Here is a 22,706-nt window from a genome sequence, read left to right as displayed (position 1 = left end):
TTGAGAGATGGGGAGGGGCAGGAGGAAAGGGAGAGAGAATCCCAAGCAGACTCCCCGTTGAGCACAGACCCCCCCCACACACACACACAATGCAGGGCTCAATCTCACGACCCTGAGAGCGTGATCTGAGCGGAAACCAAGAATCGGGAGCTCAACGAACTGCACCACCCATGTGCCCCAGAATGTGAGATTTAAAAGAGAAATCTCCATACTGTTTGAGCCACCCTAAGTTGGGCGTTCTGTTGAGTCACAATCATCCTAAATGATACGATCCACATGTACCACATCCTTGTCATTATAATTCTCTGAAAGAACGGGTCATGGCAAAATAAAAGGAATGAGCTGACATGTGCACATCCCCTTTCTGAAAACACAAAAGCTACTGTCTATTAAGTGTTTGCTCTGGGCCAGGCTCTGCTCGAAGCCTTTAAAAAAAAAAAAAAACGATGTATTAAGGCCAGACTAGCATACAAAAAGCTGTAGGCGCTTAACGCCTCAGACTTGATGGGTCTGGTTCTCCAATGTGCCCTCTTACGATCACCACCTCCCCCTTTTGCAACAAAAGGAGCCAAAGGACAGGAAGGTGAACGTGATCAGTGAGTGGGAGCCTTGAGATCGGACCGCAGACAGTCCAGCCTCAAAGCTTCTGATCCCTGCGGCTGTGCGGAGTTTCCCGGAAGAACACAGGATGACAATGGGACACATTCTGCTTCACGCCAGTGACCTGACTTCAGCCAGCTAGAAAGCCCAGCATAAAAGCACAGAGGGTTTTTTTTTTCCACCCTGGGATTTCTCGGGACCACGACAGAGCGCCACCAGTGGTGTTCAGCGGAAACCTGGGCCCGTGGACCACACGACCTGTAACCTCCTGGAGGAGAATTATGACAAGGCGTACTCCATTCCCTCAGAAGAGGTGCCCTGGCACCGCAGTGGTTATTTCCTGTGTTTGCCAAGAGCACACCCATCCCCTGCCTGCTCAGCAGAGCTGTTGCCTCTTGTAAAATTATTGCTTCATGGGTTCTTAAAAAAATAAATGAATATGAAGTACGTGCAATATCCTGTTGACCTCTTCTGCTCATTTCGGGACGTATCTCTCCCTCCCCCGGAGTCCTGCCTTCTCCAAGGCTGCCCAGCCTGTCCTTATTTTTGTATGTTCCCTTTGCCTTGAAATCTCCTTCCCCGCATCCTCTCCTCTGCTTAAGCAAATTCCAACTCCTGTGTCAACACCTCCTCTGCAAAGTCTCACCTGAGAAGCTGCAGCGGTCCGAGCTCTCCTCGGAGTGGTCTGCCGCAGGCTGGCGTAACACAGGCTCCGCACCCAGGCGGGCTCTGAGCGTGGTCCCAGCCCTGCTGATTCTGAGTCACCCTTCGAGAACTGCTGCCCCTCCGTCTGAGCCTCTTTGCTCACCAGGACATTAAGAACAGTGCACGAGAAGCACCTCCATGGGCCAGGGGAGAGGGGTCCTTGTTATCTGAGCACACTTTTTAGGATACTCAGTCTTAACGATTATTTGTTTTCACATCTGGCTTTTATTTTGTTTTGTTTTTAAACTCTTTAAGTCATTTTAAACTCTTTAAGTCGCTTTATTGAGGTATAATTTACATACATACAATAAAATGCATGCATTTAAAATGTAGGATTCAATAGTCCCATCAGTGACACACCCTATAACCACAAGCCCAGTCAGGATTTAGAACATCTCCAGCACCCGGAAGGGCCCCTTCCTGCTTATTTCACAGCCCTGGCCCCAGGGAACCGCTGATCTGCTTTCTGCCACTCCAGATTAGTTCCTCCTGTTCTAGAATCTCCTATGAATGGATTCACAGGGTAGGTGCTCTTTGGGGTCTGGCTTCTTTCAGGGCTGCGTGCTGTGACTCACTTGGTGACCCATTTCGTTTCTATTGCTGAGTAGTATTCCATCGTGTGAATGCACTGCCTCCTTTTCTTTCTTTCTTTCTTTTTTTTTTTTTAAGATTTTATTTATTTATTTGGCAGAGAGATCACAAGTAGGCAGAGAGGCAGGCGGTTGGGGGGGGCAGACTTCCTGCTGAGTAGAGAGCCCGATGCGGGGCTCGATCCCAGGACCCTGAGATCATGACCTGAGCTGAAGGCAGAGGCTTAACCCGCTGAGCCCCCCAGGCACCCCGACACACTGCCTCCTTTTTGATCCATTCGCCTGTTGGTGGATATTTCCGGTTTGGAGATATTATTAATATCTGTTTCCAGTTTGGAGATATTATTAAAAACACTGCTGTGAACTTCTCTGTACAAGTCTTCTTGTGGACCGACGGGTTCATTCCTCTTGGATAACTTCCTAAGAAACTGCCAAACTGGCTTCCCAGCAATGCGTTAGTACAGGGGCATGGTTGTTCACCAACACCTGTTGTGGTCCGTCTTTTAGCCATGCCATTGAGTGGCTGTGGTTTTAATTTGCATTTCCTTGATGACTTATGATATTGTGTATCTTTTTATGTGTTTATTAGCCATATGTATACTTTCTTACAAAGTATCTATTAAAACCCTCTCCCCTTTTTTGTCCGCTGTCTTCTTATTGAGTTGTAAACGTTCTTTATATATGCTGGACACAGGTCCTTTCTCAGACCTTTGCTTGGCAAATATTTTCTTCCAGGCTTTCCAAGAATTTTGATAAAGTCCAATTTATCTGTTTTTCTTTTATGGTTAGTGCTTTTTGTATACTCTCAAAAGCACTTTTCATTCTCCTTTGGATCACTTTCATAGCGTCTGTTTTGGGGATCCCATGGGTCTGTGTGGATATCCTTAGGAACAGCACGCTGCCCCAAGCTCTGATCTTGTCTCCTCACTGGAACAGGACCACTGCCGTCTGCTGCGGTTCCCCGCCCCACGCCACAGGCAGGGACCTGTGTGAGGCAGACCTGAGGCAGCCACGGGGTCACCATCCCATGTGGCACCCGCTGCCAAGTACTGGTTACTTCTACTTTGCTGGGTTTTCTGGTTCTTTGTGGCAGGAAGTCTCGCCCTATTTCTGCACCCAAGGGACCTGGCACACGGGCTCCATCCACACTTGCCAAGGGAGCCAGTCATCGTCAGCGCCTCCAAACACGGTCCATCGAGGCCTGTCTGGACTGGGAGAATTGGGAAATGGTCCAACCCCTTCATCTGAACAGACCGTTCTTCTGAGAGTAGTCGGGGGTCCCTCTCAGGCTCAGCACCAGCCCACCCGGGGTCCGCACTGCTTGTTAAGAGGGGAGATAAGGTGCAGAGAAGGAAAGGTCAAGTGACTAGGCTCGGCCAGGCTCCTCCTGTTGTCCTCACTGGCGCGTCAGGCACTGTCCCTTTTGTCGCCGTCTGGGTGTGTATGTCACAGCGATATGCGGGTCTTAAATAAATGACCAAGGAAGAAACAAAATCATTCCTTTGAACGTTCCGTGCGCCCGGCTTCTGCAAATAGCATTACATGTGTGTGTGCCCGTGTGTGTGCAAGCAGGCGTGTGCATTCGCACAGACACAGGACCGGCCATTCCTATCCAGCCTCAGGTGCCACAATGTATCAGGAAATCTTTTTTTTTTTTTTTTTAATTTTCTCAGCGCCCTCTCATCTTAATCCCCACTAGGGGGCATGTGTAGCCCACAGAGAGGGTCCGTTGTCCTTAGGTACAAGGATTGGTTTCCAGCTGAAGTCCCCGGGTCCCTCTTGAAGCCATCTCCTTCACACCCTACACCCTCCCCCTGTAAAAACAAACAACAAAGCCTTCCTCCTCAACCTCCCCGCTCTCCTGCTGGGCTGCTGGCTGCCCTCCTACCCCCAGGGCTCTGCCCCTGGTTGAAGGAGACTGCTAGCAGACCACCAGTGACAATGAGTGACAAGTTCCATGACCTTGTCATCGCAGTTAGGGGCCACTGCTTCCTCCCTGAGGGGTGTGACAGATCCCTGAAAGGCAGCTCTCCACACTCCCCTCAGTCCGCAACCCAAGACCACCCTTTCAGGGCCCAGAGTCAAATCCAGCCTGGAATGATGCATTCCTGCAGAGGGAGCACGGGAATGTCACGGGGCGGGCTCCACAGCTCTCATTCTCCGTGCCCTGGTGGGCAGGTCATACCCAGAATGTCCTCAAGCCCCAGCGGGAGATTCGAATCCTCTGTGCTCCAACACCTCCCCAGGCCTTGGCATCACATTGCCCAGGGCGGGCTTTCTGGCTTCACTACTTGCTGTCAGTGACCTTGAGCAAGCTCCACAAACTTCACTTTCCTTATTGGGTAAATGAGGATGACAACAGTCCCTGCCCCATAAATGAGACAATGTGTATAAATAAAGCACTTGGCACAGCGCCTAGCACAGAAGTGTTTGAGACACATTAACCATTATTAATATTAGTATCATCATCTTACTGTAAACCTTGGCCATTTCTCTTCTTTCGAGGCTCACGAAGAAGCATGACTTCCCTCTAGCTCAAGGTCTTGGGCTTCTTCCTAAGTGAGGTCCTGCAAAGGGTCCCTAGGAAACTGTGGGACCAGTCCCGGTGCCATCGCGCCTGCTTCATCTTGAACTAGGGCCTCTGCTGGGCGCCCTTGCCCACGACCCTCCTGCACAACCACGTGTTTGGGTTTGGGATGGGCAGGGCTCTCCCTGTGGCAGCATCTGTCCCCTAGGGTGACACAGGACATCAGTGGCTCACAGAGCTGCTGTGTCTGCTTCTCCTGCTCCCCACACCCTCCTCCACCACCTCATTAGCTCTCCAGTCATGCTCCAATCTCCAGGAGAGACTGGCAGCAGCCACAGAAGTAGCAGACAGCGGCACCTCCCTGCTCCTGGCTGCCACCCCTGGCCACCCTGCAGCTCAGAGCAGCCTTTCCCCTGTCACTCAGGCTCCGACTGGCAGAGAGATTAGCATTCAGAGGGAGAATGGAAAAACATCAAGACCATCACCTCCTTCTTCCTTAGGAGCTAAGATACATGCAGGGAAGCAGAGCCAGTGGGAGGGGGAGGTGTCCAGGCCAGGCCTCCCCCTGGAGGTTAGGACAGGGCTCCAGGCACACAGAGGCAGCAGCGATCCTCCCTGGTCCTGTCTGCCTGGTTGCTGGCCCATCGCCCTGCTGTTGCGTGTGTAGAAAGACAAGGCAGGAAGGGCCACGAGGCGAGGAGGCGAAGCACTAGATGCTCTGAACCCACCACTGTTGCAAAGTGACCTGTTGTTCTATAGTTAACACTGCCTCCTGGGCTCAGATATATGGAAGGCTTGCTGAGCACTTTAGACACGTTATCTAATTTAACTCGACCACTCAGAGACAGGTTTACCATAATCCTCCTTGTAGGAGAAACCCCAGGTTGGGGACGTTCAGTAACCCATCCAAGGCCACAGAACTGGGAAGTGATGGTGGAGTCTGGACTCCTATCTGGTGCTCTGAGCCCGGACTCTTCACTCTCAGATTCTGCGTTGATATTTCATGAAAGCCAGCACCGCGGCCCGCCCCCCCCGCCCCCGGGGCCAGGGGAGCCCCAGCTCTCAGTCTCTGCGCTGCCTCTCTGGTTGCCCTTAATCCCTTCTGTCTGCCAAGCCCCTGGGCTTTCCTGCTCCCATTCCCAAGCAGCAGCTCTTTCCAAGGAAATAGGGCTGGGGCGGGGGAGGATGGGAGGAGGCAGCCTCTTGGGGACACTGGGTCCACCCCTGCGACAGTGGGCTGAGGCAGGAGCACTTGGGGCCCAGCATCGGCTGAGGGTGGCCACTTCCTGCAGCAGGAGAGGGACTGCAAATGTGCACGTTGTGCAGAGAGCCCAGGGGTGGGAGAGCCCCGGGGAATAAGAGGGAGCGTGGGCTAGGTGTGTGGGGAAGGTGTAAACACAATCTGCTCCCACCGAAGCAAGCCGCTCCTGGGGGAGAGGGCCCCTCCCGCCCAGCCCACATGGCACCCCAGCTGCCAGGGTCCAGGCAGCCGCCAGGGCAGCCAACACACTCCCCGCCCCCGTCCCCCGCCCCTCGCCTTCCCTCCCTTCATCTGGGACCGATGCCTGGCGGAGCCACCGGCCCCTGAGCGGGTTCCTGGAACAGAGCTGCGAAGGGGTGTCGCTTTGTGGAGGTGTGTCTGGGCCGCCAGCCAGCCCCTGTCCTGCCAGGTGACCTTGGCCTGACAATTCCTCAGACTCGTGCAAAGAGACAGGCCACCTGGAAACTGCAGAGTGCAGAGCCGAGGCTGAAGTGACAGGAACAGGGCAAAGAGATTAGAGAATGAATACACAGGTCGGGCCCTGGGACACAGACTGGGGCCCCAGGAACGGTGTCCTCTGGCCCTCAGCCTGACAGCCCTGTCACCAGGAAAGCCACTGCCTGCCTCGCAGCAGAAAGACGGGCTGACAGGAGCTGAGACAGGGGTCACGAACTCTTGGCCTGGGTCAAGTGGGCAGTGGGGCTCTGCCAGGGACTCCAGCCCAGAGCTCCTTGCCTGGTGAGACCCTTCCCCTGCCTCTGCCTGGCCCTACTTCTAGAGGCTTCCACAGCCCTGCCAGGCTCCCTGCAGAATCAACAGCCCCTCCCCCAGGGCTTCCGTGTGGGTCCCCACAGTCTATGGCATCTCACCCTTTCCTCCCCTCCTTCATCTGTGGAGTCACAGGGCGGCAGCAAAGGGACTGCTGTCTAGAGAACTCCTCATCTCCTGCCTCCCATTGGCAGGGGCCAGCCAGGCGGAGACTTCCCCGCCTGTCAGCCCGCCTGGGGGCTGGATGGTGAGGAAGGGGGGGGGTGCACGTGCAGGAGGGGGCGGCGGGGGGTGCTGCTTTGCAAGATGAATGGCTTCCAGACAGTCGGGAGCAGCTGCCTGCAGGTCTGTGCCTGGATCCCAGGGAGCAGAAGCGGAAATCTGCTTTGATCTCTGCTCCGGGTCAGGCAGGATGGCGAAGAGAGAAATGGCAGAGCCATTGGGGGCAAAGGAGGCCGCTGCGGTGCTAAGCAGTCAGCGGACTGACAAAAACAAGTGTCATGCTTTTTCCCTTCCCACACGCTACTGCCCCTTTGGAACCCGCGCACGCATGCACACACGCGCGCCCAGAAGACGCGCTCAGAGCCCAGGCTGGGAGAAGCTTTGCTCCAGCTGCAGGCAGACATGTCACAGATCCAACGGGCACTTCTTGCTGATGATCTAGCCAAGCGGCCCGTGACAGGGAGAGTGCTGGGGACCCGGGAGAGGCAAGGACCACAGGAAGCGCGTGCCACTCTGGGACACTGATGCCACACAGCCTTGGTCCGCAAGTTTTGGGGCTGCCAGGCCAGGGGAACCCCTTTTTTTCACAGAGCAGCTGCCAACTGCCGTGGGGTTCGAGACGACTAGGTCCTGGTGCTTAAGAGCGTGGGGCAGCTCTGCAGCGTCCATGAGAGGCTCGGGAAGGCGGGGTCCCCCATTAACGAGCTAGATGACACCGGACAAATTTGTTAGCTTCTCTGTGTTTCCTCATTTCCAAAATGTGGATAATAATATGCCCAGGCTCCTTGGGTTATTTCAAGGATGAGGTTAAGGAATGAGTGAGAAGCCCTATCAACGGTCCCTTAACTCTCGACCTGCTCCTCGTCTAGCCTGGGCTGCTGGGGTGCCCCAGAGTAGACCCCACCGAGTCCCTCTCTGGGCCTGCCCCCAGACGATCCTCAAGACCTCAAACAAAGGCAGCCCATCCAGGGCAATGAGTGTCTCTGCCCCTCCTGCCGGCCACCAGCGCCAGGGGACAAAAGAGGACAAGCAGGTCCAGGACCTCAAGGGGAGGGGTCTACCTTCTCCATGGCTGCTTTTTCCCATTCTCCAGCGTGCTGCTGCTCCTTCCACCACAGCATCCTTTGTAGGTGGGGGGCCAGCCGGGACTTGAACTGAAACAGAAAACCAGACCAAATTAGCACTTCCTCCCATGCCAAGGCAGAAGCTTGCATTCCAGAATGGATATTCCAGAGCTCCTCCTCTCCCTTAGAAGTGCACTGGGACTACCCGCATGGCCCCAGCATGACCACTGCCTCATCTCCTAGCTTAGAAAATGCCATTGAGATCACACATCATTCCCTTAAAACTGGCCCTTGCCCTGTGGCTGGGACCATGACAGGCTCAAGGTAGGAGCTGAGAAGAGTCCACGCTCCCCCTTATGACGGAGGAGCAAAGAGCTGCAGGTGGTCTGTTCCCACACGGCCAGGCCTTGCACAGTCTTCCTCCCTGGGGCCCGGCCTAGCCCTCTCACCTCCAAGCCTCGAAACCTGGCCCTACCTGTCTCTGCCGGTTGATGTCAGTCCCTGGGGCCGAGCTCCTCCTGAAGACGTGAGAACTTACTTCAGAGACTCTTTCTCCCTAAACAGAAAAGGACAGGAGTCAGAGGATTGAGGGGGCGTGTCCTTCCCATGCGTCCAGACTTCCACTTCCTTCTGCCCCAGGCCTAGCGAGTCACCCCACTATGGAAGAGGGGTAGCAGCGGCTGGGAAAGCAGCTGGAATTTGTGACCAGGTGATCGGAGAGCAGAAATTTCACCCAGGCTGGCCCTTGAAGGCTGGAGATGTTAGGCGTTAGGTCCTGAGGAATTGACAGGAAACTGCTTCCTTCTGGCTTAACCACACAAGGCCAGGCCTGATGGTTCAGATTCGGCTCTCTCCTCCTGAGAAGGGGTCCGGGCCCATTTCATGTGGCTGAGACGGACTGCCTGAAGTCAGGGACCTGTCTGTCCCCATCGGCCACAAATCGGAGGGATGACCTTGAGCAAGTAACTTGTGCCTCCCAGTCTCTCAGTTTCCTCCACCATTCGTGAGAGATAGAAATGTTTGTCTTGCCAACCCTCTGGGACTGTTATAACCGCCAAATGAGTTAATACATGGGACACCTCAGGGAATGACTAGAACACTGACCAAGAACCAGAGGAGCGCAGGAGAACAGCCAGCCTTTATTAAACAGCTGCTTTGTGCCAAGTGGTTTATGATGATCTGTATTTGAACCTCACAAACAATGCCACGCCATACTGTTATCAATCTCAGTTTATATATAAATTAAAAAGTCGCTTTCTCCGAGTTCCAGTCAGTAAGGGACGTCAGGACATGGACTCTGGCTATACACTCCCAGACCCAAACTCAGCCTGGAGGACCAGTCTCCAGTGGCCAGAAAGTTAACCCTTCCCTAGGCTGAAACCATGTGGCCTTCACAAGGGATGAAGTTTGGGGAACTTCTGAAATGTTCCTTCCATGGGTGAACAGGGTCCTGCTCTATGAGGCCCGGGGCTCACCATTTCACCTAGGTCAGCCGATTTCACCTTGGGCGCTCTGTGGCCATCTCAGCTGGCCCAGATGCCAAGGAAGGGCATCGAAGAAATAAATGCTCGTTTCTGGCACGTGCCCGGGGCTGCCCAGTGGGTCTTCTGACATTCAGAGCCTGGAGGAATCCCAGCACCAAGGAGGAGTTAGGCGCTGCACACAGACAGAGACTCCATTCTCATGGCTTGCCAGTCTCCGTGTGGCTGAGGGCCACCACAGGCGCGTCCCACACCCCAAGACGGAAACACTGGGGTGCCCCGGCAGGCAGGTGTGCTGATTGGCTCAGGCTTCTGAGCCCTATGGGGAGACTCCCTCCAGCCAGGGGCCCGGAGCCCGAGGGCATCGTGTTCTTTGTTTCACTAGGAGTGAGAGAAGGCTAGAAAAATTTGCAGGAGAGAATGCTGTCCTCTCTCTTGCACGAGGTGGACCCACGGGCACAACAGAACGTGCCAAATAGTATCTTCTTAACAAATATTCGTCGATTTTTCCGTGTTTTGTTGGGCACAGGAGCCCTGATCATCAAAGGGCCCTGGTTACCCAGGGAAGGAACATTCCAGAAGTTCCCAAAACTTCACCCCTTGTAAAGGCCACATGGCTTCAGCCTAGGGAAGAGTTAACTTTCTGGCCACTGGAGACAGCGTCCTGCCCGCAGGAGCTGCCCAACCAATGGCACTCCGTGCTGATGATGTCATGGTCCTCCTGCGCCTCCTATTGGGCACCGGACAGCGAATCGGGCTCGGGTCTCGGGCAGAGGAGCCGCCGAGACTGAGCGGGGGCAGCGGGAGAGGGGGAAGGGAAGGTGAGCCGAGCCAGCGGAGCTGCTTCTGCCCCATCCCTCTCTCCAGTCCCCCTGCGCCTTCCGATAGGACCCTGGGGACCACCCCGCATTCGGACAAACAAGACAGGGCAGCTGTGGTCCAGAGGACAGGCTGGGGGCTCCCACTGCCAACTGGAGAAAACGTTCAGCCTGCCCACCAGGCACACAGGGAGCAGGGTGGCTGGGGCGAGGGGCCAGCCTCCAGCGTGCACACACTCACACTCACACACTCACACACTCACGTACACCCCCTCCCCGCCCCCCAGGCACGGCCGGGGGGCGGGAGAGCGGCAGCTTCTTCCTCGGACACACCCTCCCTCCTCCACCCCTGACTTTCTTCTTGCCTTACCTGCCTGAGGACTGGAGGTCTGTTTCCGAGCTGCTGCCCATTACTGCCCCGTCTGCTCCGCTGGGCTCTCTGTGGGCGGGAGGACCAGGCAAGAGGAGCTGCGGGCAGCGCCCAGGCCCAGAACCCTCTCTCCTGCAGGACCCAGCCACTCTGGCCTGGGGAAGCTGGGGAGCTTTAGCCAGAGTTTTTGAAGAGCTGCGAACTCCCCCTGCTCTGAGTGAAAGCCTCTCAGGGACTCCCTGCAAATCTGCACCCCATCCTCCACCACCCTCCCAGAAGGTCCAGGTAGCCTGGGGCCCAACTTCAGCTTGGCTCTTGCCCCACAGTAGTTTCTACCCACCCACCCACCCAAGTCCACTGCCCAGTTTCTCACGGTTGGACCCGGTTGGCGAATCGGCGGCGCCAGAGCATGGCCAAGGTGCTGAGCACGAAAAGAGTGGTGCACATGACTCAGCTGCCCCATCCCCTCCCCGACAGGGTCCGCAGAAGAAGGCCAAGATGGCCCTGTCACCTTCCGCGAGCCACTGCCGTCTGTCCTGAGGTTCCTGCTGGCCCTGGATTAGGAGGCTCAAGCTGCTTAGTGGGGTCAGCAGACCCGACCTTGCGCAGACTGATTAACCTGGCTGGGACCAGGTTGTCGCCCACGGTGGCAGGGTAAATCAAGCTTTCCCTTCGGGATGTCGATGTGACAGACCTGGGTCGGACCCTCAAGGGACTTCTAGTTTTGACACACACCCTGGCCAGTTACATAAATGACCACAATGGAGAGACGTAGGTGATGGAGGGCAGAGCCCTGGGTGCGCTACAAGCCTTAGGGAATGCCCAGCTGGAAGAAGAGCTGGGGGCACCGAAATTGGGAGGGGCTCGAGGAAGGTTGAGCCCCCCTGGCTGGCAGATTCTTCTGGGGGCTGCAGACATGAGAGCATCGGGCATGTTCCGGCAACTGGAAGTTGAGTGTCAGCAGAACAATGATGTCATGGGAAGGCATCGGGAGGGGAGGAAGGGAGAAGAATATTAGATGATGAAGCCAGAAAGACAAGGAAGGCCAGGGATTGAAGGGCTGGCTAAGCCATTCAGTTGTCCCCTCTGGACAATTCTCTCCAACTGTTCCTGATGACCAACCCTCTTCCTTAAAGGACTGATCTTCAGTGTGCATCGTGAAATAGTATATGCATCCGCTTAGACATTATATACTATACAACGGGGCAAATATAGTCCTGCACCACGAACACACAGAAGACTTGCAACGATGAGATGAGAGTAAGCAGACATAAGATTTCTCCTGCTTGATTTTCCGGTGGAAACCTTCCGGGCAGGTGCTTGGAAGGGCACCACACTGGCGTCCGGCATCCTATCAGACTGCTTCAGGGAGGTGGCCAGGTGCAGAGGGCTCTGTCCTGGCCCAGGCAGCCTGGGGAGCAGAGATGGGTCTGAGCATTCATCCTCTTCCAACCCTTTCCAAAACCCACAGAAGGCACTAGATTCTCCTTCCCTCAAATGAGATGGAGGCAGAGTCAAGGGGACCCCTGCCCAGGATTCCAGGGAGGTATGTGAACCCTGAGCATCAGGGAGGGCCAGAGCTGGGGCTCCACCGGGCCTCTCTACTCGGAAATATGATTTTAACATACCTAAACCAGCGCTCAAGAGAAGAGCCAACCTCTTCTGATACTTGCAGTGGGACACAAAGTCTTGAGAAGGGCGGGGTCACCAGGGAGTGTTAGGGAGAATTGGGCCCTGGCCTCCTGCTGGGGCTGGGCATCAGAGGTCGGACCTGGCTCCCAACAGCTTATTTGCAGGGTGGGGACCCATTGGCTCCCAGGCCCAGACGCGGCCTCCTGTCCTGTGGTGCTCCCACCTCGCAGAGCAGGACCACCGGAATGAGAATTCGTCTCCTGCATTCGCGGAATCAGCGCCTAGTCGCAGCTTTGGCACCTAAGCTGTCTCCAGGGCCTGGGCCTCCCCAAGATTACTTGACACCTTCCCCACAGTACCTCCCTGCCCGGCCGGCTACCCCTCCTGTGGACTTCCCTCCACCAGGGCCGGGATTCGGGGTAGCGCCTGTTTTTTTGCCTGCCTCTGTCATTCATAAGCCACCCAGGGGCCTTTCTTCCGACGCCATGCGCACGTACCGCGGCGGGGGTGGTGGTGGTGGCGGGGGTTGTGGGGGGGTGGGGGGGTGCTGGCCGGAAGGAAAGGGGACGCTGGCCTGGGCGCTGAAATTCGACAGCCGTCCCCCATCACCGCAGTAGGGGATTCCAACACGGAACTGGAGCAGGGAGGCGACCCCAGTCCCAAACCCTCCAGAGCCTGGGGTCCGGGGCTCCGGGAGTGGCGCCGCGGCCCCCAGTGGCTGGCTTGGGAGAAGCCGGGAGGGAGCGTGTGCTCAGCTGGGACCCCCGCGCCGCCGGAGGTTCTGCGTCCGCCCCCTCGGACGGACGGCCACGACGCAAACGCCTGGGATTGTTTGACTTTGAGTCAGTTCCCCGCCGCGTGAAGGGAGCACACACGCACACAGCCCGACACCGCCCGCAGCGTGAGCCGCGACATTGTGCCCCCCGGCCGCGCCCGCCCGGGCGCACTCCTGTGCGGCCCGCGCAGCCCAGCGCCGCGTGACCGCCCCCTCCCCCCCGAGGCTCCCCAGCACTCCCACCATACCTACGCCCCAGCCCCGCCCGGCGGTCAAGGTCCGCGGTGGCCTGGCGGGCGCGATTCGCGTCTCCCCCACCCCGCCCAGCCTTCACCTTGCCGGAATTGGCTCACCGACGCGGGGTTTGGGGTTTGGAGCGGCTTTATTTTTTTTCACATTTTTCCAGCAGACCACATCCCCGCCCCCCGCTCGCGGTCCCCCGCCCCCCGCACATATACCCTGCACACACACTCACACACACACACACACACACACACACACAAACCCGGCGCGCAGAGACAGACACGCTCCCTCCCTCCGGCGCGCTCTACCCCTCGCTCGCCAGCCCGCCCGCCCGCCGCGCACGCAGCCGGCCCCGGCTCCCCGCGCCCGGCGCCCCGCGCCCCGCTGCCTCCGAGCGAAGCCGGGCTGGGCTTGGAGCTGCTCATGGAGAAAGTGCCGGGCGAGATGGAGATTGAGCGCAGGGAGCGGAGCGAGGAGCTGTCCGAGGCGGAGAGGAAGGCGGTGCAGGCTACGTGGGCCCGGCTCTATGCCAACTGCGAGGACGTGGGGGTGGCCATCCTGGTGAGGTAGGTGTCACTCCGGCCCGGCCGAGCCGGGGGCGGGAGGGCGGCAGCGGCTCCGGGCAGGGGCGGGTTCGGCCCGGGTCCGAGCTCCGCCGCCACCTCTCCAGCTGAAATTGGGGCCGGGCCTGCCCCGGTGCAGGCAGTGTGGGGCGCCTTGGGATGGGCGAAGCTCTGGCTGAGCAACCGGTTCTGGGTCTGGGCCGGGGGGGGGGGGGGGGGGGGGGGGGGGCTAGGAACTAAAGAGCCAGACGCAGAAGGAGGACACCCTGGCCCCCCTCCTCTCCCCGGCCTCAGAACTCCTGGCTCGGCCAGGCATGCCTTCCTCACCAGCGACCCCAACCACCCAGCCCAGCTGCGCCCGCACACATTTCAATTTGTGTGCTTCAACTGGGGACTCCCCATTTTAGAGGCGGGAAAACTGAGGCTCCACCAAGAAGGGGGAGAAAGAGGAGCAGACCCTGTCCAGCTCAGCCCCTTTCTGTGTTCAAAGCCTCTCGGAAGGACCGAGCAAAGGGCCAGAGAATAGAGGTCAGAAGGAGCAGGCCACTAGGCACCGGCTCTCCCAGCTGGCCCCTTCCTGCCCCTGGGGAGTGGGCGGGCAGGGAGCTCCCAGGTGAGGCACAGGTGAGTGGAGAAGCTATGGTCCCTAGGGTAGGGAAAGGGAGAAGGGGCAGGAGTCAGGGCTCCACCCTGGAATCACCCCTTAAAGAGGAAAGGCCATGTGTCTTGGGCTCAGGTTCCTCAGTTACCTCAGGTACCACAACCCTCCAAAGTAACTTATTTGCACACCACATGCTGGTGGACACATACCTTTGCTCTAGAGTTAATGTCCCCAACCCCCACAAGCTAGTAACGGACTACAGCACATAATGACGCTCTCTTCCCACACATGTGGGTCCCTGGGGCCCCAGACTCACACACTCACCCTCAACCCGCTGTCAGCCGCAGAGGGAAGCAGCCAGATTGCGGACACAGCAGCCTTATTCTTTGGAGATGGGGCGAGCCCTTGCTTGTGGAAGGGAGAGGTGAAATGCATGCCTGTCTCCTGGTCCTGGCCCCTGGCTCTGGCTTCTCTGTCTCCCTGATTCTCTCTCCCTTCTGCCTCCCCCCAAACCGAGGATCAGCCCAGCTCCAGATCCATATTCCCCGATTCCAACTTGGAAACAGATTTTGGAGGAAAAAGAGCAAGAAGTACTCTTGAGTTGGAGTAGGATTCCTGGGCAGCCCCGAGACCCAGAAACATGGGTGGGTGGGTGGAGGCAATGGTGGGGAGGTTAAGAGAGAGTTTCAGATCCTGAAGCCATCAGACATTCTGAGACACAGACCTGCAAGTGGGACCACCCACACAAGCTCACGGTCGTGGATTCCCAGATGCGCTGGCCGGCAGCCCCGGAGGGCGGCTCTCAGCCGTGTGTGTCGGCACACGCGAGACCACCAAGCCTCAGGATGTACCCCCGGTGCACACACATGGGTCACCAAGAGGAAAGGAGGTGGCATCCTTCAGGCCTTGGAGATCTGCTGTCCCAACACCGACATGCTACCATTTGCCAGGGAGGATGGGGAGGGGACGTGTCCAAGATCCGGCTCCTGGGGCCCGTCCAGCCTCCCCAGGAGTGAGGGGTGCAGAGGAAGGAATGGAAGACGGCCAGGGCTGTTTCTGGGGTCTGACATCTTGACAGGATCTTTCTCTGTGCCCCTGCAGTTCCCCATTCCTGACTCTCAGGGAGGCTGGGGTTGGGCGGGTGGCAGGGGCCCTTTCCCCATGTGCTCGGTGCTCAGTGAGAGGGCCATGGTTAACCCGAGAAGGCCTGAGACAGTGATTAGCTCTTGCTTGCCGGTCAGGCCACACTCCACCTGACCCACCTCTGTGCTGACGGATGGGAGCCCCTCGCTGGCTCAGCTCCTCCCTGCCCCACCAGCCTACCCGTCCTGGGTCCCTTCTTGCCCCCCGCCCCCCGCCCCCCAAGCTGCCAGGTTGTTGCGGGGGCGGGGTGTGCAGGCTTGGTTAAAAGTTAAAAAGGGGGAAAGGAAAAGATGGATAAGCTTCTGGGGTGTCCCAAAGGCCCCTCTCCAGATCCTGCCCTCCTCAGTCCTGGCCCACAAGCACAGGCCCCTGAGAGCCTGAAACACTAGTTCCCTTGGCCCATTGCTCTTTGGGTCTTCCCTCCCACTGGGCTAAGACCAGCTGCACCCCCCACCCCAGCTCTACCCCAGGAGCCAGGCAGCCGGTGGTAGTGGAGAAGCCGTCTTCCAGTCTGAACCAGACCCCACACCTGCACTCCAACCGAGAGGGAACACCCCTGCTCCGGGAAGCCTCTCTCCTCTGGGTTGTAACTCTGCCGCCTTCCCCCCTCACACTCAGACGAGCCTATTTCAGGCTCTGCTGGAAGCCCAGATGCCTCTGGGAGTGGAGAAACCCCCCAAGGCTGGCTGCTGAGGCTTCTCCCCGGCAGGCAGCACAGGCCTGGACCGGGAGGGTCGAGAGTGTCTGTGGAGGGGCCAGGGACAGAGGCCCAGCATGAAGGAGCAGAGCACAGGGCATAGCTGTGGGGCTCCCTGGGACTGTCACTCCTCAGGATCATCACCTGGCCCCGGGGTGTTGGGGCAGGAGACTCCCTGGGTCCCTGGCCCCCCATCTCCCCGTCCCTACGACGCAGGATGGGGCAAGTAGAGTCTCTTCTTCCTGACCCCGCTTCGCTGGGCAACCTTGGCTATCAATTCCTAAAACAGAACTTGGGGATAAAAACAGTGCCAGCCTCAGGAGGCTCTTGCAGGATTAATGAGACAATCTAGTAAGTGCTCAGTAAGTCTCCTCATCAGTAGAGCAGAGACAATGCCTGCTTGGTCGTGGCAGTTAAATGAAGGAGCCGGTGGAGATGTTTTGCACGCGGCGACACACCGGGCGAACAGCGATCATTATTTTTATGGCAATGTGAAATGCCCAGAGCCCAAGATACTCATCTAAGTCCAGATTGGGTTTTTCACATTTGTCCTTCATACAGTGCCTCTCCAGAAAAATCCAATGTATTTTCAGACTCATTGCCTCATTTGTCCTCACCATTGTATCTGTGAACTATCGAGCGGGAGGAACTCCTCTCACACTTGAGCAGACAGGGGATGTGAAGTGGTTTGCCCAAGGTCGCCCTTGGTCTCCACATGGACCATGTCTCGGTCACTCCCTCCCTGCCAGCTGCAGCTGTGTCGCTGGGAGGGTCGGCCCCGGCCAGATGCTCTTTCTACAGCTGTCCCGGCTCTCTGGCCAAAGGGCTGATTTGGTACATTATCAGCTTTCTCTGATCACAAAGGGGGACACTTCGGAGCTGTGACACCACCTGACAAAACAGGTTGTCCCGAGACATTCCGGACAAGTCCTGGAGTTCTGACCCAGTCTCTCCGCGGGTACCTCCCATAACAGCCAGCTCTGTCAGGGAGAGGGAGTGCAAAGGTCAGCCTCCTGAACGTCATCCTGCAGACCACAGGGCCCTGGGCGGAGATACTAGGTCAGAGGATGTGTGAGAGCCACACCCTGCCCTTGGGTGGTAGGACCCAGTCCAACAGGCAGAAAGGGAAGCATCAGTAAAAGGTGGCAGGGGAACCCCTCCTGGCCTTAAGGGGAAAGTCATCTCCTGGGAGGCAAGTTCAACCTGAGAAAGAGTGAGGAAGACATCCCTCCCACGGTGCATTAAGAAAGGCTGGCCGGCCCAAACGGTGTTTTACCAGCAGTGAATGGACTGGGCTGAAAGAAGGTGGTTGAGTTGGGACAGTTTGTAGGAAGCCTGGAATCCCAGGTTAAGGATTTTTACCTTGGCCGGTAGGCAATGGGGAGCCACTGAATGTTTTTGAACATGAGAGTAACCTAGTGAGAGTAATAGCTGGAGGGAAATTAGACAATTTCAGGTAAGCTGGAGAGAGGAAGAAGAACTCAAAAGACCTGGAGTCTGCCCCGGAACGGGCACAGGCTTCTTGGAGAAGCAAGATGTGGAGATGTGAAGTAATAGGAGGGTAAGACCAGTCTGTAGTTCTGATTAAGTCAGCCAGTCAATACGTGCCCAACGGGCTAAGGAGGGGAGCGCGGCGTGAGGAGGAAGCAGAGAGCTGGCAGGACGACTGAGTTGCACATCTTCCCTCGTGCGTGCTGGGTGACCTGAGCTAGGTCACTCGGGCTTTACTTTGTTTGCAGAGAGGCTCTAACCTGACTGTGATGAAGTCTGGCATTTATTGAGCACCCCGTGTTCACACTGTGCGGAGGACCCCACCCTCCGTGCCTCAGTTCATCCCCACAGCAAGCTGGGGACAACGATGCCCATTGCTTAGAGGAGGACACGGAGCCTCAGAGAAGTCAAGTCCCTTGCCCAAGGTGACACTGGCCTGAGATTCCAGAACTAGAGCTCTTACCCTCTCTGCTGGGACTACAGCAGGCCTTGAAGGGTGTGTAGGATTTGGAAATGAGGCCAGAGCAAGAAAGGCAGAGGCCTGGGAGACACAGCTGACAGTGTGCAAGCCTGGAAGCCAGGACCCGGCGGTGGGGGGGCGGCTGCCTGTAAGCCAGCTGGGCCAGAGAGAGGCTCTGCGTCTGAGGGACACGGTGGTGGAAACAGTTAAGGGGGCCTGCCCCTCCTACCCCGCACCCCCATCATCCTGGCCATCTCGGGGTGGGGCCGCGGCGGCCCCCGCTTCAGCAACCCCTCCCCGCCAGGTTCTTTGTGAACTTCCCGTCGGCCAAGCAATACTTCAGCCAGTTCAAGCACATGACCGAGCCCCTGGAGATGGAGCGGAGCCCCCAGCTGCGGAAACACGCCTGCCGGGTCATGGGGGCCCTCAACACTGTGGTGGAAAACCTACACGACCCCGAGAAGGTATCCTCTGTGCTCGCCCTTGTGGGCAAAGCCCACGCCCTCAAGCACAAGGTGGAGCCCGTGTACTTCAAGGTACGTGGCTGGGTGGGCGTGGCCAGTCCACCACCCACCCCGCTCCGCCCACTCCGCTCGGGGAGCCCCTGGGACAACAGCGGTGACCACCAGACGGCCCAGCCTCCTCCCACAGCGTGGTGGTGACGGGGAGGGGCGCAGGATGGGGTCTCCGTGGTGCCTGGTCCCCCAAGTCGCCCGGCTGTCATGTCATCAATGATCCCCTTGGCCAGACTCTGGGTGGAAGGGGTGCTGGGGTCCTGGGGCTTTCGGGGTGACACAGGGTACCCAGGCGTTTACTTTTCCCTCCTCTCTTTGCTCCCAGATCCTCTCTGGGGTGATTCTCGAGGTGATCGCCGAGGAATTTGCCAATGACTTCCCAGCAGAGACGCAGAGAGCCTGGGCCAAGCTGCGCGGCCTCATCTACAGTCACGTGACCGCTGCCTACAAGGAAGTGGGCTGGGTACAGCAGGTCCCCAACACTACCACGTGAGGAGGGGTGAGGGTGGGCCGGGTGGCTTCCCTGCCGTGTCTCCCCCTGCCCGCTCATCTCCGGTCTCTCCTGGGGCGCAGGAACATTTCCGGGAGGCTGGGTCTGGGGTCTGACACATTGACAAGCAGGCGTGATGGGCAAGGGCCAGGCCCCTCCTATGGGTGGCAGTGAGCCCTGAACAAATTCTCCTCTAGGACAAGAGAGCACTCAGAGCCCTCAAGGCCGAGGCCACCCAGGACAGGGAGGTTCTAAAAGGTTCCTGCCGGGAAGGCTAGCTCATCGGGCCGGAGGCCGGCCAGGCTAAGTCTGGCCATTTCCTCCCTGGGTACCAGTCACAGGGGGCCGTTCCTCATCTCGTGCTGGCCAGTGCTCCGTCTTGCCTCTGCCTCAGTAGGGCCGGAGCCAGGAGAGTCACGAGGTTGTGTGCACACGGACACACGTGCCCGGGCCCATGAGGGGCCTGTGTGGGTACCACGACCACACACACCATCAGCGGGGTCTACTTCTCAGCTGACCCTGGAGGCCAGGTTCCCGGGGCTGGGGTGAGGGCCGGGGAGATGGGCTCGAGGAGGGTGGCCGGCCTCAGGGACTCCCGCTGACTCGGAGCATGAGGGGAGGGCCGGCCCCAGACATGGTGGCTGGGAACACTCAGGCCTGCCTGGGCCCCCAAGGGGCAGGCGGCTCTGGGAGCTCAATGGAGGGGCGGAGGCAGAGCTGGAGTAGGAAGGAGGGAGAGGCGCGTAGGCGGGAATGGGAAGCAGGGGTCAGCCAGCGGCTCAGGACACGCGTTGTAGAGAAACATTCCCAGCAGTTTCCCATGGAAAAGGCGCGTCTCCTCCCTGGGCTCCAAGCTGGCCCACAGAGCCTGCCGGGACCTCCTGCTCGCAAGGCCTCCAGGCCCAGCTCTGGAGGATGTCCCTTGAGGGTGACCTTGCGAGGCCCAACCTCCAGGCCTTCCTGCTGCTGACCACACCGGCTCCAGCTTGCTCTGGCTCCCTTCCCCCACCGCGGCACCACCCCAGGAGAGTAGAAACCTCGGGAACTTCTGGCTGCAGCCAGGCAGTGACTCCAGATGTGCACAGCTGGGTCCTGGCCGGCCCCAGATCCCCGGGTGAACGGCAAGCAGGCCGAAGATCTTTACCAGCCACAGAAGGTGCTGGCAGAGCCCGGAGAGCTGGCGGAAGCAGACAGAGGGGCCAGGGAGGGTCAGTGGGGGGAAGGGGCTTGCCCTCCCACGCCTCTCCCCAGGCCGGCTCAGCTCTGGCTGCCAGAGATGAGTTTGTTTACAGCCAGGAGACAAGACTTCCTGCTTCTAGAGAAAAGGGCTTTTTTACAGGGGCCTAGAGGGACTGGAGAGGGAGAAGGAGAGAGAGCTGGCCAGCACTAGTCCCAGTGAATCAGAAACACATGGACAGCGTTTCCCGACACGAAGCCCTGTCCCCTCCCCTGTCTTGCCCCAGCTGGACCCCTGGGACTTACATCTCACCAAATCACAAACATTAAGAAACCACCAGAATCTCAGTCTGCCCATTTCTGCTCCTCGAGGAGTGAATGGAGGGGCTACAGCGGGGCCTGGCTGGAACCTGCATCCATCCGGGCCTGGGCACCTTGAATTTGGGTTCCCCCCATCTGCCCCAGCCGTGAAGTCCTGGGGATTATCCCCTCGTCCCTTCGCACACTCAGCCCCCACCCCGGTCTCCTGAGGGCACGCGTGTGGGCCCCAAGAAGGCGTGTCTCCCTGGGCCCAGGGCCTACAGACCCAAACTCCTGCCAAGGTCCAAATGGGTTCAGATGGTGGGAGGGAGTTTCAGAACAGAGTTCTAGAAGGCCTCCGTCCAGCTTCTCTTATCAGGGAAGCAGTGGTGGGCCAGATGCCACTGTTTATTGAACTGTGCTGCTTAAGATTTTATGTGCATTTTTCTTGTGGTTTGGGGAGTCGGGAGGTGGGGGGGCACGGTGGTGAGTGCAAAGAGGCTGGTGTGCAGAGGATGCCTGTGGGTGACAAGAAGGGCACTCAGACAAACAAGCCAGACAGAGAGGAGACGGGTCTCGGAATTCGTAGAAAAAGAGCTGACTTTTGAAAGGTTCTTTGCAGTTTGTGAAAGGCAAACTCGGTTGCCTGCGGTAAACTCCGATCCCGCAGAGTCAGGCCAAACAGACGTTATTCACAGGTTGGAGAGAAAAATCTGGGGTTCAGGTGGGCCCCTTGATTTGTCTGAGGTCACGCAGCGAGATCCTGGCCAAAGGGGGCCGGAACTTGGGTCTGGTGGGCTGCTTTGGCTGCAGCTGGCTGGGTCTCCCGGCAGATCGTGCCCTGCCTTGCCGTCATCCCCTGACCCCCACGTTCCCTGGCCCCACTCCGTGCCCTGGTAACCTCTTAACTCCATCTCTATCTCGTCCACAGCCCGCCGGCCACGCTGCCCTCTTCGGGGCCATAGGACCCCCTCTCTCCTCCCCCCTCCCAGGCAGCACCTTGAGCAGAAGGCCGAGTTCTGAAGACCCTCCTTGACCCTCCATTTCTGGGTGCCAAGGAAGCTGGAGGAAACCCTGACTCGTCTTCCCAGAAAGAGGCAGCCTCTGCTGTGGCCACTGTCGCCACTGGAGCGGCCGGCAGGTGGCGCTGGCGGCCTGTCTGCTGACCCCAGCTCAGGGGCCTGTGGGGGTGGGGACGCTTCCTCCTTCAAGAGCTGGGCCCACTCTTCTTAGCTTTTGTACTCTCTGTCAGAGACCTAGCTGAGCAGCTGGCAGGAGTCCGGGGCAGGTGTGAGTCTCTCCAGGAGTAAGCCAGCCCCATTTCTATCTGCCCGACCAGCATGCAGGTCCCCACATCACTATCTAGAGCATCACGCACACTCATCAACCATACAGATATATTCTATATACAATCTCTATATAAATATATATATATATATATACATACATATCTATACTGTGTATCTACGGGGCCCAGAGGCACACGGGAAGCCTTGGTTGTGCGCATCTGCGTGTGGGGCAGGGAGGGGTCCTGGTCATGCTTCTGGGCAGAGGACGGAATGTTCTGGCTGAGATGGGGCTCCCACCTCAGCACAGAGAGGATCTACACCTGTGGCCAGGGTGGCGGGAGACCCAAGGGCCTGGGTGGGCAGGGCGGGGGGAGGGGTGGACCCAGCTTGCCCGCAGAGTCCAGCCCATTCTCTGACCGGCTCTGCACATTCCTGCTTTCCACTTCCAGGTAAAAAGGATCTGGCCTTCCCCGCCTCTCCCCGCCAAAATGATGTGGCTCCCTGACTTGCTCCAGCATGGGCAAGGGCAGACAGAGGGGCCGGCCGTGTGGGACAGGAGGACCGCACTGGGGGAGGGGCCGTGGTACAGAAACCCTGAATGCCAGCCCCATCTGCCTTTGCTGCTAGGAGCCCAGCGGGAGTGGGGCTCCACACGGCTGTCAGCCATGACCGGCCAGATGCCTCCCTCCCATCCTGGAGCTCTGTGGGCCGAAGGCCCAGGGCCTTCCGTCCCTGACCCCGGGCTGCTGGTTAGCAGTCGGGTCCTGTCCACCCATCTGGGTCAGAGTTGCTGGGGACCCCGTCCCCCGTGTGTGCCCCTTGGTCACGTGTGCCATCCTCAAGGATGTCTGGCTACTGTGGCTTCTGTGCCTGTGTCCCCTCCTGTCCCATCCTCGTGCAACCATGCGTGTAACTGCCTGTCCTT

At 58.2% G+C, this 22,706-nt stretch overlaps 2 protein-coding genes across 6 annotated transcripts; one reads left to right on the top strand and one right to left on the bottom strand.

Annotated features, from left to right (window-relative positions):
- Positions 1-3,128: 3,128 nt before the first annotated feature.
- On the bottom strand, positions 3,129-14,739 carry PRCD (photoreceptor disc component; the record flags this gene model as incomplete). Of its 5 annotated transcripts, none has more annotated exons than XM_082705283.1 (5): positions 14,545-14,739; positions 10,407-10,475; positions 8,213-8,293; positions 7,735-7,827; positions 3,129-3,421 (listed from the first exon to the last, which is right to left on the bottom strand). In XM_082705283.1, exons 1-5 carry the CDS (start codon positions 14,653-14,655, stop codon positions 3,254-3,256), a joined length of 522 nt encoding a protein of 173 aa, XP_082561409.1. In that variant the 5' UTR covers positions 14,656-14,739. The 5 variants fall into 5 exon arrangements, 4 of the variants coding, with proteins under 4 accessions (XP_082561409.1, XP_082561410.1, XP_082561411.1 ...); XM_082705284.1 differs by having other exon boundaries at positions 3,221-3,359; XM_082705285.1 differs by lacking the exon at positions 3,129-3,421 and adding an exon at positions 4,371-4,462.
- On the top strand, positions 13,381-21,635 carry CYGB (cytoglobin). Its single transcript, XM_082705282.1, has 4 exons — positions 13,381-13,622; positions 18,316-18,547; positions 18,852-19,015; positions 21,424-21,635. Exons 1-4 carry the CDS (start codon positions 13,480-13,482, stop codon positions 21,455-21,457), a joined length of 573 nt encoding a protein of 190 aa, XP_082561408.1. The 5' UTR covers positions 13,381-13,479; the 3' UTR covers positions 21,458-21,635.
- The last annotated feature ends 1,071 nt before the right edge of the window (positions 21,636-22,706 follow it).

The sequence above is a fragment of the Mustela nivalis genome (genome assembly GCF_964662115.1).
Source record: "Mustela nivalis genome assembly, chromosome: 17".
Lineage (NCBI taxonomy): Eukaryota > Metazoa > Chordata > Mammalia > Carnivora > Mustelidae > Mustela > Mustela nivalis.
This window is presented reverse-complemented; position numbering and strand designations above follow the sequence as displayed.

Excerpts from the sequence above, each read along its gene's own strand:
- CYGB (XM_082705282.1), top strand. The coding sequence starts at position 13,480 with ATGGAGAAAGTGCCGGGCGAGATGGAGATTGAGCGCAGGGAGCGGAGC. Across the intron at positions 13,623-18,315 it reads GGGGTGGCCATCCTGGTGAG|GTTCTTTGTGAACTTCCCGT; the intron begins GTAGGTGTCACT and ends CCTCCCCGCCAG. Across the intron at positions 18,548-18,851 it reads TGGAGCCCGTGTACTTCAAG|ATCCTCTCTGGGGTGATTCT; the intron begins GTACGTGGCTGG and ends CTTTGCTCCCAG.